General features: G+C 37.9%; 1 protein-coding gene across 2 annotated transcripts; it reads right to left on the reverse strand.

The window, feature by feature from the left end:
- Positions 1–485: 485 nt before the first annotated feature.
- Positions 486–17,649, reverse strand: CCNC (cyclin C). 2 transcript variants are annotated; one of them, XM_056488028.1, is made up of 12 exons: positions 17,532–17,649; positions 16,531–16,637; positions 12,961–13,045; positions 12,646–12,715; positions 11,162–11,213; positions 8,486–8,541; positions 7,207–7,242; positions 6,118–6,209; positions 5,327–5,394; positions 4,969–5,048; positions 2,845–2,963; positions 486–2,218 (listed from the first exon to the last, which is right to left on the reverse strand). In XM_056488028.1, exons 1-12 carry the CDS (start codon positions 17,561–17,563, stop codon positions 2,164–2,166), a joined length of 852 nt encoding a protein of 283 aa, XP_056344003.1. In that variant the 5' UTR covers positions 17,564–17,649; the 3' UTR covers positions 486–2,163. The 2 variants fall into 2 exon arrangements, with proteins under 2 accessions (XP_056344003.1, XP_056344004.1); XM_056488029.1 differs by lacking the exons at positions 12,961–13,045; positions 17,532–17,649 and having other exon boundaries at positions 16,531–16,616.
- Positions 17,650–17,858: the final 209 nt, after the last annotated feature.

A 17,858-nucleotide genomic window follows, 5' to 3' on the forward strand; every position in this document is an offset into this window, starting at 1 on the left:
GCACCCCTCCTTTGAAGTGAAGCACAAGAAAGGTGATTTTTTTTCTGCCTGCTTAGTAGCAAGACTGTTGAATTCACAGTGTGTTCCATTACCTGTTGTTCAAAATTATATCTTTTTAAAACTCTCTTCACTGAATCCAGCTCTTTTGACTGCACTTTATTGCCTTTCACTGTTTTTACTGGAATCAAAACTGGTAAAATTAGCCTCACCTTCCCAGTAAAGAAATGCCTTAAGAAACTTCTAGGTACCATCAAGAAGTGCCTGACATTTGACCTCTAAGATTTAGGTCCCTTTGTGCTTTAGGTGTGAAGTAAAGTCTGCAAAGACTCCAGCAGCAAGAAAAAATTTAATCACTCTAGCCAGAATTCTTCATTAATTCCCCAATTCCAAAACATGAACTTTCTTGGCAGATGACATGGTATATGTGAGAAGACTGATGCTTACCTAAAGAATAGTTCCTGTTTAAGAACTCCACACAACAGAGGTCAAGTTGCTTTGATTTATTTCTATTCCCCAACTCCACATTACAAATAGCACATTTTAGACTTCAAGAAATGAAAGCAAAATAGCCAAATTCCACTTCATCAATCAAGTATCTATAAAAGGTATGGATCACATGGCAACCAAGTAGCAAAGACCAAAATGTATATTTTTTTCCACCTCACCAAAGTTTTTGGGGCTGCTTCACATAATGGTTTATGGAAATAACCTGAACAGAAATAAATGCTAGTAGCCTAATGGGCTACATACAAAAACTCTTCAGTTTTATTTCACTGAATGACCAGCTAATTACAAACATGGGTATTTGCACAAACAGGTGAGGATTTTTTAAGGGGCCAGTTTTTTGAACCAAGACATATCACAAAGCACATGTTTTCAACAATCTCCCTCCAGTATTTTAGAGCAGTAAAAAAAAACAAACAAAAAAACAAAAAAGAGAACAATGTCACTGAACTTTATCATTCAGCTTTTATACTTGAGCAAGTTGGCATTATCATTCAAAATAAAGTTGTACAGAACTTAATTAGAAACAAAGTTATCTAAAAAAATCAATAAATCAATTAAGGCCAGTTCCTGTCTTCAGTGGTATATCTGCCTGAGTAAGGAACGCAGGATATGGCCTTCTGTTTGAAGAAATCTCGTTTTCTCCAGCACAAAGTTAACCAAGGAATCCCATTTCAGTTATTCTAGAGCTGTTCCTAACATCCCAATTAAAATTAGCCAGTATGAAGCTCACCAAACTCTTGATCCTCTTAAATAAACTCTCTAAATGAACCACACAAATTCACACTAACAGTGAAGGCAGACTAACAGTGTATATCTTTACTACAAAAAAAATCCACCATAAAAAATAACAATAATATCCAGATTTGTACTTGATTGTGAATTATTCCGATTGTACCATACAGTACATTTATTTTGAAAAAAAAAAAATCATAGTATGTTGGGTTGTCTTAATTCCTAACACTTGAAATGTTTCAGAAAACTGCAGAATCACTATACATATTGCACTTCTCTGGTAAGCTGGGCTACTATGTATCATGGCAAAAACAACCAAGTAGATCTACTGAGGAATACAGCTTTTTTAAATCCAAAAATAGAAACCGACTTTCTTTCCTGCACCTTTCATTAAAACTGTAACAATATTCTTTACAGGCTGCTCTACTTGTTTCTGAAGGACTGTGTTGTTACTTGTTGCAGAATCTGGATTTATTTTTTTAAAATCAACAAATGGAAGGTAATGGATAGAGTCAACAAAGAGTGTACTATCTTCCTTCAGTCACAAACAAAATGAAGACAACACAAGTCATTAATACAGTTACACTTAGGCCTTGGATTACATTGCTCTAAAAATAGTTCACTTCAACACAAATAAAACCAATAATGAACTATTTGTTTTGAGTGAAAAATGTTAATCTTTTGCAGCTTGGTTTAAAGTTTGATTCCTTACACTGAAAAATCTTAGCACATTTGCTCCAGCGTCAGAGAAAACTATGTAGTTTTAGAGAAAAAGCTTTCAAAATGCTTGACACAAACAAGCTATTTATTCTTCAAGTTCTTTGTCAGAGATGTTACTAAACCTTCTGTCCATTTCATGAACACAGGAAATATCCCAGGATGTCTTGAGTCAAAGTGGTCCATAAAGGAATTCTTTGGAATGCCTTAAGATTGGCTATAACTAGAGTTCTGGCTACCATTTGGACCCTGTTCTCCTTCACTGTTGAAGAAAACAAAAACATGTCTCTTCAGTAAGAAGCATCATATTACATTTTTATCCATTTTTGTAAATTAAAAAATACAGTATTCTGAAAGTAATAAAAACCTTTTGAAAGAAAATATTTCAACATATACATAAATAGATCAAAATATTCTGCACAGTTTCATGAAAAAATGCAAAGATTATTCTCAGCATGCATAAATAACTTCACCATATTTATGTGAATAATAATTTCAATATATGCCCATGAAGCTGCCTGCTGAATCTACTTCTGAAGTCAACACTGGGAAGTTCACATTACATAAGCATGTTCACAGGAATTTACATGTGCAGATTCCCAGCAGTGATATTTAACCACAGTAATTAAATACAACATCAAGCAGGCCCAGTTCCATTGAATCTGGCCCAGCCATGGAGCCTCACACTGGGGTTCCTTACATTTGCTGAGCTGTATTGATCACATTCTAATCACATTAACACTCTCCATAAGATAAGGAATGTTATGCTTCCCACTAGCTCCTGAACAATCAGGCTGGTTTTGTATCAGAAACATCTGCACTGTAAAAACATACACTACACCTAGTCTAGTTTTTTCATAGGAAAGGTGTAATATCGAAGTACCGTACCTGTTTGGAGGTGGTTTTGGTTTAGGCATTTTACTAAGAATAGTAGCCATCTCTTTCCTCTCATCAAAGTTCTTCCACTGCTCATACAGCTTCAGAATAACCCTGATTATTTCTAAAATCTGTATTAGAAAGAAGAGATCCTAAGGTCAGACATGACAGTAATTTTATCTTCGTCATAACCCATTTAAGTGTGCAATTAACTAAAAAGGTCCCGAACTGAAACAAAACAACACAATTTTCATATTATAAACAGAACTGTCTCACACTTAATCTGTCACAAAAAAGCATTTAATTAGGTTTTGTCTAATTGTGAATCAAAGCCTGAACAGAATACTTTCCCTTTCAACTGTATTTACTGCTTCTCTTCCTCTGCAAACTAAATAGCTTCATAAAAATTTATTTATTTATTTGCAACTACTGTCAGATTATAACTAAGCTCCTGGGAAAATACAGAATTGAATAATACAGAACTGAAAATACAGAATACAGAAAAGTTTAATTCCAAGCTTGGCTTAGAAGCCCAATGTTCTGAGAATTCCTTGCATTTTGAATTCCAACATCTCCCCCTTCTTTTTGCACCAAAAACATGCAGCTATATGACCATGGACCATCAGCACAGTAATTGATGCTCCTATATATATTAGGAGCATAGTGTGGGAAAAAACAAAAGCCCAAAACCACAAAACATTCATCTGAACTCTTTCCTTCCCAGAAACAGAGCCAAGGAGTTTTTAAATACTTCTTATATTCTGATATACATGTAATAAGAATTGTTGACACTTCACATTCTGCTTCTGGAAGCGTAAGCATTTCATACTGGTTTGGACACTTTCTGTCTACCTTAATTTCCTATTAAATCTCTAGTGCAATATTCTATTTAAAAGCTTGAGAATGTTTCATGCATAATATGTTTCATCATTCTCTAAATTAATAAAGTAGACTTCTTTCTTCTTTTTAATTCATGATCTTTGATTAAGTGCTAAAGCAATATATTTTGTCCTTGAAATGAAAGTCATAGTTGGTGAAGAAGTCCATGGTGTTCATGTGAAAAAAATCAAGCTTAGGCTTTATCACTGACATAAAACATTCATGTAAACATTCAAAGATACTCAGTATCAAGCTTATGATAATTTTATCTATTAAATATAGGTTGGTTCTCCTTTGCTGCCAGTTTATTATCATCCTGCCTTTAAATGTACAACAGCATAATTCACAGAGTCTCGACGCAGTGTAGCATCCACATTGTATTTAAATTTCAAGACAAATCCTGGAATACAAACACAATGCCACAGCATCACTGGGATAAAGGGCAATACCAAGGGCACAGAGGGAAATGGTACATATCAATCATAACAGGTTATTTGATTCAGACACCCGGTTTCAAAAAAGACTGAAAAAATACGTGCTAAGTGAAACAGTGTGATAAAGAATATGAGTACTACTTCGATTTGCTTGCTGGAGGTAAATAAAGATTAAAGAAGCCAACCTAAAAAGTAAAAGAAACTAATCAGGATGAAGAATATTGTTAGTATAACTACACCCTGAAACCTAATAAATTAATAAAGGGGATTATTTGACACAGAATTTGCATTAGCAGGGAACTCAGCTGAATGATCTTGGTGTCTCCCTGTCTAGCACTGACTCAAGTGACAGTGCTGGGCATCCTGAAAGTGTCAAAAATATTCTACATTATGCTATACTCTACACATGTATAGGGAGAAAATGAGAATGGTGTGCTGGCATGATGCTGAAAAGTGAATCAGAAAATCACATGCACTTGAACTTAAAAGTCAAATTTGTGCTAGTAATCTTGTGTGCTGGAAAGACCAGGAATTCTTTTTCTGGCAAACGATGTAAAAGATACCAGCTTTATATTTTTGTCTGGAAAATGGCAATGCTAGCAATGCTCTTCTGATATGCAATGGTTTTGAATGACTTTAAGAGCAGGCTCATAACGAAATAACCTGACATTGTCTCTCTTCCAAAGAGATCTGGCTAACTACAATAGCATCTAACAAGACCACTGATTTTCAAGCTCAAATCAGTATTGTAGATGTGTAAAATGACCATGACTGCCATTTCTGGTCAGTCCATAACAAGTGGTGGGAATAAAAAAGAGAGTACCTTTTCCATATCAACAGACAGCTCAGCAAACCATTGCCTTGCATCCTTCTGCTGGACAACACAGGCCACATGTAGGCAAGCTGCAAAGATCGGGTGACATGGACATTGAACAAAGATACATTCCCAATATAGTTACAAATATTTAATTTTGTATAAATCTTATACAGTTCAGCAGAGAAAACACAGGATTAATTATCTGACTTTTCTTTAACACTTTTTAAGCTGCAAGGCTACAGTGTCAGTGCTATATGAAACACAACCTGAAGCACCTTATGAGAACACTCTGAGGAATGCTTGTGATGGGACAGTGCACAAAATACATCCAGTTAAACATTAGGAGACATTACCTGTTACTTACCTAGAGCTATCATGAAAGGAGGGTACAGCAGACAAAGATCAGTTCTATATGTGTCATTCACTATCCTCCTGTGCAAAAAAGAACTTTTAAGTATCTTCCTATTCACCTTTAGACTGTATTCTTTCAAAAACTGCTATTGGTTTACAAAGACTTTGTCAGTTTTCCAGATGTTCGAAGCAATGAGGCTGCAGGGCAAAACATCAAGGAGATCTTTTCCCTTGTAAAAGTCTCTTAATTTTTTTTTTCCCTTGTAGTCACAGCAGAAGTTTATTTGGAACATTATTTTGGTACATACATGTCTTTCTGCAGTGAATGTGTATGTATACCATCAAATAATTATCTGTTTCACAAATAAGTAAGGGCTAGCACAAAAGTAGCACTTCTACTGTCTTTCTGTATTTGAAACAGTTGAAGAGTAAGAGTTCTGCTAATACAGTTAAAAACCCTATATATTGCTTCTACCTCCTATGACATGCTACAATAAAAAGACAATGCTGACAGAAAGAAATTTCTCCTACTCATAGTCACCATCCAGTAATGTTAAAACTGTGCTATTACAACTAGTCTAAAAAATAAAAATTAGACCACTGCAAAGTAAAATCATTACAGGGTTAAAGGGAGAATAAGCTAAGTAAGGCAGATATACCTGCACAGGTTAACTAGGGCACCCTTTGTATTCAAATATGGCTAAGCCTGCTTGGTTCAGCAAAAGCTTAACCACCTTTGAAGCATAACTGTTAAACACTTGCTTTCTTGATGAACAGAGGAACTATTTCCATTGCTTTCATTACCATGCGAGAGGTAGCAGCATGTCTTCTTGGCCCATATCTTGCACATATTGGAGCAAAGGTCTGTAAGGGTGATATACTATCAAACAGCAGTCCTAGGAAAAATGTCATCAAGACAGAAGTTAGATTCCAATGCAGAGCATGTTGTCAGTTCATATTAAAACATTTGGTTTACAAGTCAATTACTGAATTTTTTTTAAGTAGCATTCTAACACCTAGCCCTGCTCTAATGAGGGCAGCGCTCTCTCTAGAATACCATTACACAGCACAGTTGCCAGTCTGTCAATGTCCTTCCCCTCAGAGACACAGAAAGTCACATCTGCAGCACACTGAAACCTCATTTGCTTATAAACCCGTAATTCCCACTTGGAAATACAAAACGCTGCCAGAAAACAGTCTGCTACTAAATACCACACATGGAGAGCATGCCAAAATAATTGATGCTGGTTTGGAAAGAAAGGAAAGAAAAAAATCATTGCTCTCAAATACCCTCATTTCAGGTCCAGGTAAACAAAAAGGAATAATCCTCTTGCTAAAAGCAGCCAACTGCATGGATACTCCAGGGAAAAGTTGCATTAAGTTACATGTGCTGGACGCTTAAGTGAAACACTGTTACTGTACACACTATATATTACTTAGCATACTGGAAAAGTAAGTGAATCCCCAAAACATAACTTCTTGTAAATGCAATTGCTTGTGCTAAAACTCCTGTATACAAAACTCAAGATTTACTGCCATGTATAGCAGAGGTATCAAAGACTAAATCTAAACAGAATCTGTATTAAAACAACCTGTAGGTACAAACAAAAACTTAAATCTGATCTCCTCTGTGTTCAGTTCCCAAAATATACTCTCTCATCTGCTGTCTAACTAACTAAGATGCTCCCTAGTTTCCCTCTCCTTTTCTCTGCACCTGAGTAGAACTACTATAGTGCAGTAGAACTAGAGTTCTTCATGGTCATGGCTGGCCATTCCATCTACGGAAAAAGGAACACTGATATCCCAGTCTCTACATCAGTAGTTAGATACAGTCACCTCTCTCACAAAAACAGAAGCAGTTTCACCAAAAAAAAAAACAAAAACCCAACCTACCATTAATTCTAAGAGATAGAATTCACATTCTAGTATCTGTAAAGAAGCAAAATCACAGTTAATAAGCAGCATGTTTCGGACAGCAGAAAGAATTAACTGACACACAGTTCAACATCACAAATGCAGAGGAATTCTCAACAACTATTTCCAAGAGTCCTAAATGCATTTTATCTGAAACTACAAAACCAAACCAAAATAAAACTATTATTGACTATTGCCTTATCACTATTATAACTTAATTCCAGTCTCAATAACAGTGAATTTAAATATTTTGCATCAAGTTTTCTATGAAAGACTGCTTCATTGGCAGCACTTGTCTGATTTGTTTCAACACCTGGCAGCAGCAAATTGCTCCCACTGCATAAAAACTTCACAGCAATACAGAAGCTCTTTTGTAGAATCAGTGTGTCTTCATTAGCCCACTAACTTGCCAAATAGCTTCTCAAAACATTCTCAGATTTAATTTCATATGAAATATTCTGCCCAATTGCAGCAATTAAATCAGTTTTCACATTCAACAGAGAAGGTGATGTATTGGTGACATCAAGGAAAAGACTGGACTACTATGGCTATATGAAAGCGGTACTCCAAAACGTACTTCCATTTGCCTTTATCTGTAAAATAGCACTGCAGTTTTATTATAAGGTCTAAGGTATTTTATATTTTGATGTATCATTTGGCTTTCTAGATTGGGTGAAAAAGCAACAAAATAGTAGCATTTGTTACAGTCAATCAAAAACTATTTAGATATTTAGCTTTACAAAATTCTACACACAGGTCAAAATTGGTTTTAAGAAAAACTACAAAACTTCTCAGTATTTTGACTGAGAATACCTTGAAAAATCACTGGTAAATTTAAATTTTAAGTACTGATTAAAAACAATTTTTCAAGAACCATTAAATTTTACAGCAAAAATAAAACTGCTATCTGTAAGCCAACTGCTCATGTGTGCAAGCTTGGAAGCATTCCAGGTGCAAAGGCCATTCGCTTTCCCTGGGGCAATGTATTTGTAACCAAGAATATTAAAAAAAAACTGCACCTCTATAGGAAAACCCTATCACATCACCCGTCTTTCCTGTCAACAATTTATGGAAAGGAGGTTGCACAAGTTTTTAATTATTTTTAAACTTTCCCAATATTCCATACAAAACTAATGAACATGAACAACCCTGACATATGAGTATGAAAATATTTCTTCCTTAGAATTTAAAAGAAGTATTTTCCAGCTAACAATTATTAATTAATTTGATCAAGTTGTATTTCAAATAGCATACTTACATGGTTCATCCTATAAGGAAACTCCTTTGGAAAGGCATATGAAAACCTAGTTTTCACTACAGTAAACAGAAAAAAGTATGTTAAAAATAATGTATTTAATACTTTTACTTCTTTCCCTTTCTATTCATTCATCTGTATATAGTCCTTCAAATCTGTCTGGTAGCACAACTTTCAGTTTATGGCTTTCAGTACAAAAGATTTATATTTCCAAGAGAAGGTATGAGTTACAAGATTTAAGATCCTGAAAAGGAAATACACTTGAAACCCAGATTTGCACAGATACTCAGCTAGACATTCTGCTGCTTTGGACACTATTAAGTCTTCTGGTTAACCACCAACTAGCCAGGGACACCTAAATTCCCACAAGTTATTCACAGAGCTCTTCAGCAACTGACATTCAGGATCTCAGTCCCAACACTAAATCCAAATGGAATTTCCATGTGGGATTTTTTACATAGGTTTGATGCTTCAACATGCAAGATTTTAAAAGGATTAATGAAGTCTAAGAAAAGCAAGCCCAAGGGCAGGGTAAGGGAGCTCAACCAGACTTCTTGCAGGTCTATAATGTAATGATGATCTCCAACTGAGATATTTAAGTAATCTTTGTGTGTTTTACAAGGAGAATGAGTACAGTTAGTGCACTGGTAAGGAGCATGTTAATATGCAAAACCAGAGTGATTTCATGTTAGAATGCTGAATAAAGAAAAACAAGAACACCTGAAGATGTGGATTTGAGATTTATACAAGTAAAACATTTAAAAATCTATTTTAAGTCCTTGTCCTCCAAGGAAAATGGGTAACATTTAACAACCTGGAAGTGGACAGTATTCCTTATATTAATGACAGAGTGTATTATTAAATTATAATATTGATATTACTTTCAGAAAATCAGTATTAATTTCAAAGAAAATTAGTCCTCCAAATGAATTCACCATTTAGACCTATGGTGAACATTGTTAGAAAATTTGTTGTAGAACACTGAGACAGGGCTGCTGGTTGAAAAATTTTAATTATTTCAAGAAAGAGAATAATTAATAAGAGAGTTTCTCAAGATGTATGCAAACTGAAGAGGTACATGGTAAAGAAAAAAAAATTTGAGAAAGAAGATAGGGAGAAAACGCATTTTTCTCACAAAGCAAGCTGCAGACACAAGCACTACCTGGAACTGTCATTTTAGCGAGATGTGTTAACAGAAGAAAAACCTTTTGAAGAAAAGGAAAAACCTTTTCAACAACCAGGCTAAGATTATCTTCCTTACAAGAGAGAGAATGTTATTAACTTTGTAAGTTATAGTAAGTTATAAGCTATAATAACATTCATAGCTACCTACCTAAAAGCAAGAAAACCTCTTAAACCAGCCCCTGTTACATTAGTCACCCCTTTTGTTAGCTTGTTTTTGTTTTTACTTGCCTTGCCTCATCTTTTCTTGCCTTTGGTATTAAGACCTCCCAAAAACTGCTGTGTGCTAATGAAGTAACTCTAGTAGAGGAAAACCAGGTAGAATAAAGGAAGAAATGCTTGGAGAAAGGCTTGGAGAAAGGCTGGTGCATTTTGCCCCCACTTCCATGCAATGCACAGGACTTATCAGGGCTGACAGGACTTCTAGGTCGGAAGGAAGAAGAGCTGTGGGGAAAATCTTCTATAGGATCCTGAGACTGGGATTTTGAGAAACAGCACAGCTAAGAACTAGGTGTCCAAGTAAAATCAGCTGATGCATATTTACCAAAACCCATCTAACCTTCCCACTGATGCATCAAAACTTATACACAGTGATGCTTATGATGTAAAAATACCAACTCTCAGGGCTAAATCCAGTACTGGTCTCGGTCATGCTGGCATTAAAGATGTGTTTCAATTCCTGGTGGCAGAACTGTCATATGGCCAGCCCCATGGACTGATACACTCCATGCATCTGCAGGCTACAGATGCAGCCAGTCACCTGTCCCCTCAATGGCTACGAGGGATTTTGAAAGCGCTGACCTACATTTGGAAGAGCACAGCCAGGAATTGCCCATTGAGAGCAGCTGGACCTTCTGGGTCAGATAACAGCATTCAGCTAAGGAAGACATAGCTTTAAGAGTTTGATGGATGAGATGTATGTTACATGAACTGGGAAATACAAAGCAAGTGGGAAAGATAGAGACTGAAGTAACTACAGTGTATTTTACTGAATTTATTGTGAACGATAAGTTATAAAATGTATTTTTAGAAATATTATGTGCAAAGACTGATTTTATGATGGGGGAAAATAAATTTTAAAAATTTTGAAGGTATACAGCCTACTAAAAATTCTTAAAACAGGTACTTCCACAGAACCATACTTTACTAAACAGACAAAGCTGTAAATTTCCAGTTCTATCTTTGAGTAGCTCAGATTTCCATTTACTACTTGAGGTTGTTTATAAATTTCAATAGTTTTATTTCATTACTTTGTTTTCATTTATACCTAGCATAAATTCCAACTACAATCAACCAAAACTAATACAGAAAGGACCCTTCTGTGTCTGTATTTGGAAACAGAAGCTATTTATTCTAAATGGTTTTAACTGACTCTTATAGTCCTCCACAATTAGATAAAAAGCTACCTTACAAAAAAAAAACCCCAAAAACAAAGAAACCAACTGATCTCCCTACTAGATACCTAACTAGAGTGTAATGAAAATTACTAATACTTACATACAGAAGTAGCAGCAGAAATCAACCTTGTATTTGAAACAACACCAAATTCCTGAAGAAAAAGAATGGTAAATGAGGTGAACCACCTGAAACACCATACACTCACACTGTCATCAAGCTAAAACAATAGCTTCTTACTAAACTAGGCTTCTTTTTGCAGTATTGTAGTATTTGGTTCTTTCCCCCACCCCCTTTTTCTTCCTTAAGGTGAACAGGGTTAAACTCTTTACCTAAGAGTAATTTCATTGATTAGTTTCTTGGTTGTTTGTGAGAAACAGTAAAGATTTATGAAATGTACTAAAGCCATAAAAGCTCAGCTGGCTAACATTCTTTATATAAAATAGAATAGAGGGCTTCAAGAAGATTATTTTTTTCCTCATCCCATTTTGAGAGAAAACTGTCTTTAGAAACCTGCCATTAACTACCTTTTTAGTTATGTTTTTGTGAAGTCTTAGCACCTGTGCTGAGACAGTCAGTAAGCTGAAAATTTTCTGTATACAGTATTCTTTCAGAGAAGTCCACAGCTGAATCAATAGTGCTGCCCTCTAAAGCTGCAGAAGCTTTAGGAAGGCTACACAGTCTTCTAATTTAAGGTACATCTATGTATATACACTCTATGTCTGCTTAAAGGCTTATCTAATAGGTTGAAAAAAAGCACTCTCTCCAACACTCTCTTTTCCTTGATGTCTTCCAAACACTGAAAAGTGTCACAGTATTTGTGCAGACAACAGTATCACACATCACCACTAGTTTTAGTAGGACTGTTTCTACCATCCATTAAGTATTTGAGTTATTACTGTAAAAATTCCTTAGTGCTGACATATCATAAATTGGCCAATTTGACCTTTTTCCATTACACAGACATTTCTCAAACAGCTGTAAAACTTGCTGCATTACAGAGGACTAATAGCAGCACCCAGCTGATGCTAACTTGGCCACATTCAAAAGAGAGTACCAATGGTGGAGCCCTCTCACCACAACCCCTATTGGGTCAGTTCCTTATGACAATTTCTCAAGGACAGCGCATGAGCTACAACATACTTTTAATTCAAGTAATGAAAGTGTGGTAAACTCTCAGGATCCCTTGCTATATGAAATAGAACAAGATAATTAGGAAAAAAATTCCAATTATGTTTTAAAGTTTGAGTAAATATAAATAAGGAGAAACACACCAGAAAGGAGACACTGCTTAAGATATCTACAATTTAAGACACAGTATATGCAAATATGTAAACACTGTGTCACAGTGAAACAGCCATTTAAAATATTTTTTTTCCATTTTCAGAGGCACTTCAGAGTTAGTAATTCAGACAAATTTTGAAGGCCTTCTCTGTCTCCTTTTCTTAAATGCTATAGAAATCTATGCAAAAAAGAGAAGGTTTCAACCCCCAAAGCATGAAGAAAGACAAAAAATTTAAAGTCCTAAACGTTTTCTTTGTCTCATACATCACAATATTACATTAAAAAATTGTAATACTTCATACCTCTACTTTGGATGCCAAAAACACACACGTAGGAGCCATTAATACTGGATCTATACTTTTTAGGGAATATCTGAAATGTTACAACAAAATTATAATATGTTGTTTCATACATGTAGAACGATTAATCTATCAAGAGCACCACACTTCCTTTTGAAAAAGCAAAGCTTAAGTTAACTTTATTAAAGCATAAAAGCTTTACACCATCCAGAAAACAAAAGTGGCACTGTTTTTAACACAGAATTGCATTTTTAAAGGGCTACCAAAATGTGCCTAGCAAATGTTTTATTCTTGTACCATCATAGTAAACAGTCCTACCTGGCATAGAATCTCTTGAAGTAGACTGTAGCAGTGGCAATAACTTGTTGTCTTAATTTAAGATGTTCACCTAAAGCCTGGATAACTTAAAAAAAAATGAACAAAAGCTTGAGTTGAGTTTTTTAAACAATTTGACACCAAATAGCAAAGGGTCTCAAAACATGGCTAGTGCTGGGGATTCTAAGGAGCAGCACCATAGTCCTCTCCCTAAGTTGAGTTGCTCTGGAGAGACAACACGCTGCTGTAAACCTACAGACCTGCAGGTGAAGAACCGCTGCCTCCTGAAGCTTGGGGACACCTTCAAAAAGGAAAAGGTATCTTGACTTCACTGTGTACAAAGTGAGTATGACCTTTAAGAAGATGACAACACAAATCTCAGAAGGGTAAAGCTCAGGTATTCCATTTTAGAGTAAAAGAAATTCAGACACAGGAAATATAAATCCTCAGCTCTTCAGTGCCACACAAAATGGATGAGTTTTTTTCAAACAAGTAAAGCTGCCAACACAAACACGGTCATTACATTTGGCAGAGGCAGCAGGTGTTAAAAAAATGACATATTTAGTCTAGGGACAGGGGGTGGGAGACCAGAGGATGCAGTCAGCTGCTCCACCATGGTGGTCCTCTGCCAGTTGGCCAAGAAACAACCCTGGTGTCATCTGTGCAGGTAGCTCTTGTTTGGCCTCCCAGGCAAAGGAAAGGTGCCAAGCAAATTAGATTCATCAAGCTGGGATTAAGAGCAGGGGTTGGATGTAAAGAATGGCACAGTGAAACATAAGGCTGTTACTTGTTATTTTTCTCAGACTTCTTCGCCATCATTATTCTGAGCATGGCTTGGCTGTGTGAAGATTCCCTCTTCTTTTTTTCCTCCCTCGTGAGAAATGTCAAAACCAGTATTTTAAAATAGACTTAAGTAGATATTTTAAATATGTACAGCAAGACCAAGACAGTGACCATTGGTGGGAAAAGCAAATCAATCATCACTAAATTCTTAATCTCTACTTAAACACACTCAAGTAGAGAGATTTTTACCCATGCTCTTATCATGTATCCCCTGTGAATAGCCAGGGTACACATTTGTCACCCACTGTCAAGGCCCAAAACAATGCTAAATCCCTGTGTCATATCATTCCTTTTTTAGAGAAGAATGCCAAATTGGAACTAGTTTGACAGTGACAATAGGACAAGAAATAGTTCTAAAAAAGGGTGCTAAACCCAGTATGCAATATCTGTACAAATATTAAACATTTTATCAGCTTATCTTGGGAGGTTGGAAAGAATTTTTGTCTTTAATTTGACCATGGGGCTAAAAAGCTGTACTACTATTAGGGCATCAGAAAAATTCAAGTATTAGGCTAAACAGAATTCTCCAAATATGTTTCATACTCCCATGGGTTTTTCAGGAATGGTTAAGCCATCTGCTGTCAGAGAAAAATCAAGTGTGGTTTAGAAGAAAAAAATGGACAAGAGCCTAGAGACTTAATGAAATGGAAGCTCGTATATGCTGGGGGAAAGTCCAATGCCTGTAATTATTTTAATATTCTAAAAGAAACTGTAAGATTATTTATTCCTCTATGTTTACAAAGTAAGTGATTTCAGTGGTTTGGGGATTTTAATAAAGGTTGTTTTAAATCTGAGTATTTTGAGCAGCTTCTAACATAACATTATTACTTCTGCCCAAAACCAAAAAGGAAAAACAACTAATACACTTCTCAACCAAAACCAGTTAAGGCTTGGTGATTGAAAGAGAGAAATCAATATCAGTTTCTTTTCTCAAACTACTTTAGATGATCTTTTTCCTTCTCTTCATAGCTGCAGGGAGCCATACAAACAGTTAGCAATCTACTGCACTTGTTTTCCAGTGAGGAAGCAGCAGGAAATTGCCCCTCTCTATGCAGATTTTAATTGCTTTAGGGAACAACCATCTCCTGGGCTGACACACACTGAATGTGACATGCTGTGGCCAGGCCTCATCTGCTCTCAGGTAGTGCAGATGGGAGACAGGGGGGACGCAAAGCAGAGTCTGTGTTCAGAGGCAGGTGAAGATAAAACGCATCCAGGGCTTGAATATGGCAAGCTCTGCCTGAGCAGAGCATCCCTGACTGTCCTGCCCTCTTTGCTAGAGAGGGGGAGAAAGCCCACCACCACTCTCTCCTGCAGAGTAGGCTGTGTCCCTACAGACACAGGGGAGATGCTGGCAGAGCTGCTCTCCAGCTGCCCCCAGTCACTCACCTGCCTTCAGGGGAGGCACAGAGTGCCAAGGAAAAGGACTCTGGGAATCACAAACCAAGGTAACAAACTAACTTGTTTACTTTGTAAAGCTTTGTTTACTCAAGAAAAACATTTTAAAAGATTTAAAAAGAATCTTTCACAGTTCAAATTAATACTCGTGAAAATTAGCATAGAAATACAGTTTTAAAAATATCCATAACCCTCCTTTTGCCTCTTTTTGTATTATTAAGTTATGACATTTGCTTTTAACCTCAAGAAATTTCAGGAATGGATCAAATTATTTCATTGCTATCTTGATTTCCTGATGCCCTATAAGCAATAACACAGAGGTATCCATAGTGATCGTGTTTATAGCATATGCAATTGTTACAAAAATAACTAAGCTAAGAGAGAAGCTGGGATAAGTATCTTTCACAGATATCATTCCAGCACTGACATAAGATCTTCCAGTGGCTCTGGGAAAGTGACTTCACTTCTCTGTCTCAAGTCTGGCCACACAGCTGAAAAAAAACAAGCATTCTGTACTTTAAAGGACCGCTACAAAAAAAAAAAAAAATATATATATATATATATATATAAAGAGCTGCTTGCAAACAAGCTACTGGTTAGCAATATCCTCCACATAAGGAGATGTTTTAAAACATTGAACAATTGCACAGAGAAAATTTTAAGTGCCTTTGTAATCTGATATCCTCAGGTGTGGCCATTCACATGGATGGCTAAATACTTTGCAAGGCCAAGTAAATCTGAGACAACTTCACATACAAGTCCCAAATTCTTTGGGAAAACAGGCTGCCTGCCAGCAGCTCTCAGAAACTTGTTGACAATTTGAGAGCCACCTGGTACTGGGAAATCAGTCAGAAGACAAAACATGGGCTGTGTTGCAGGTTTCAGGAAATCTAAATGAACACAAATAACAAGTTTCCAAACTGCTGTTTAACAGGACAGTACAGATCACCTAAAATACTTACCCCACCCTAAAAACCCACCAAAAACCCAGGCTGAGTACTAATGCTTTAATACACTAACTTAGCAGTTGCTGCTTGCTTCTCCTTCTTTTATGTTTTGATAAGAACCTCTTGAAAATAAAATTTACTGTTTCGTCCTATCACAGTTAAAATGTTATGTATGCAGCTAATTAGCCTGCAAGGTCTCTTAGAATTGTGTTAGTACAACTAACAAATAATGATGTTATTTATATTCCACATCTTTGTTAAAATAGGCTGTGAAAGTACATGTAGTATCACAACGAAAACACTCCATTCTCTAAGCAATTCAAACTTCTATTTAGACATGGCACATATTGCACATATTTTATGGCAAAAAAAAAGAAAGTTTTACCATTAGTAAAAAATATCTGTAGCTTCCAATATTCCTCTTCAGTCAGAAATTTCAAGTCTTTCTGGCGTTCTTTCAATAGATCTTGTTTATCCAAAATCCATTGTAAGCTAAAGGAATGGAAAATAATTTCAGCAACTCTTCACCAACATTATACTGAGTGTCTCCCGTACAAAGAGACTATGAATTAAGGCTCGGGGATAAAGGGCTTGTGGTCTTTAACAACGCCACAAACAATGCTCTCAAGCAACTGATCTTCAGCGTTTTCCAAAGTTAGAAAACTGGAAAAAACCAAACAACAAAATAAACCAAAAACCAAACAACAAAATATGAACTACCAGGGGTTGAGATTAGCCTCTACCAGTAGCAAACTGAGCTAGCTGTGCAGATCTTAGACCCTGACGGTCACTAATAAGATTTTTTTGCAGCCATTTCATTACGGGCCAACATTCAAACCTTGAGGCGCCCAGCATGAGGTGTTTCAGGGCAGAATCACAGAATCAATTAGGTTGGAAAAGACCTCCGTGATCAAGTCCAACCCATGACCGAACACCACCCCGTCAACTACACCACGGCACAGAGTGCCACGTACAATCTTTCCTTAAACTCCTCCGGGGACGGTGACCCCACCGCCTCCCTGGGCAGTCCGTTCCAGTATCAATCACACTTCCTAATGTCCAACCCAAGCTGAGCCCCGGCCGCCCCTCCGCCGGGACAAGCGTGTCAGGGACCCAAACCCCGCACTCCGCCGCTGGAGCCCGGGCTGGCGCGGCACCGACACCGGGACGCGGCCCTGTCCCGGGGCGCCCGAACGCCTCCCAGGCGGCGGCTGAGCGGGGCCGGCTCCCGCCAGGGTCCCGCGGCGAGCAGGCCCCGCCGCCCGCCCGGCGCTGCCCCGGGCCTCCCTTCAGCGCCGTGCCCGCGCCCGGCCCGGCAATGAATGGCCAGAGCGCGGCGGCGGCCCGCAGCACCCGCGCCCCGCGCTCCGCGGCCGCGGCACCCACTAGTGAGAGCTCTGCCAGAAGTTCCCGGCCATGGGAAGGAGCGGAGCGGGGAGGAGGCGCCCGGGCCCGCGATGCCCCGGCCCCGCCGCCACAGCGCCGCCGCCCCCGCGCCGGCAGCAGGAAGGAGGAGGCGGCGCCGCCGCCGCCGGCCGGCAACACGCGGCACGGGGAACCGTTCCCCCGCGCGCGGGTTCCGCCCGCCCCGCCGGCCCCCGCCGGGACACGGAGCGGGATGGGCCGGGAGGCACCTTCCAAAGCGCCCGGTGCGGCCCTCCCCTTGTGCAGGGACACCTTCCCCTAGGCCGGGCTGCTTAGCGCACCGTCCAG

This window comes from Oenanthe melanoleuca, chromosome 3, assembly GCF_029582105.1.
Source record: "Oenanthe melanoleuca isolate GR-GAL-2019-014 chromosome 3, OMel1.0, whole genome shotgun sequence".
Lineage (NCBI taxonomy): Eukaryota > Metazoa > Chordata > Aves > Passeriformes > Muscicapidae > Oenanthe > Oenanthe melanoleuca.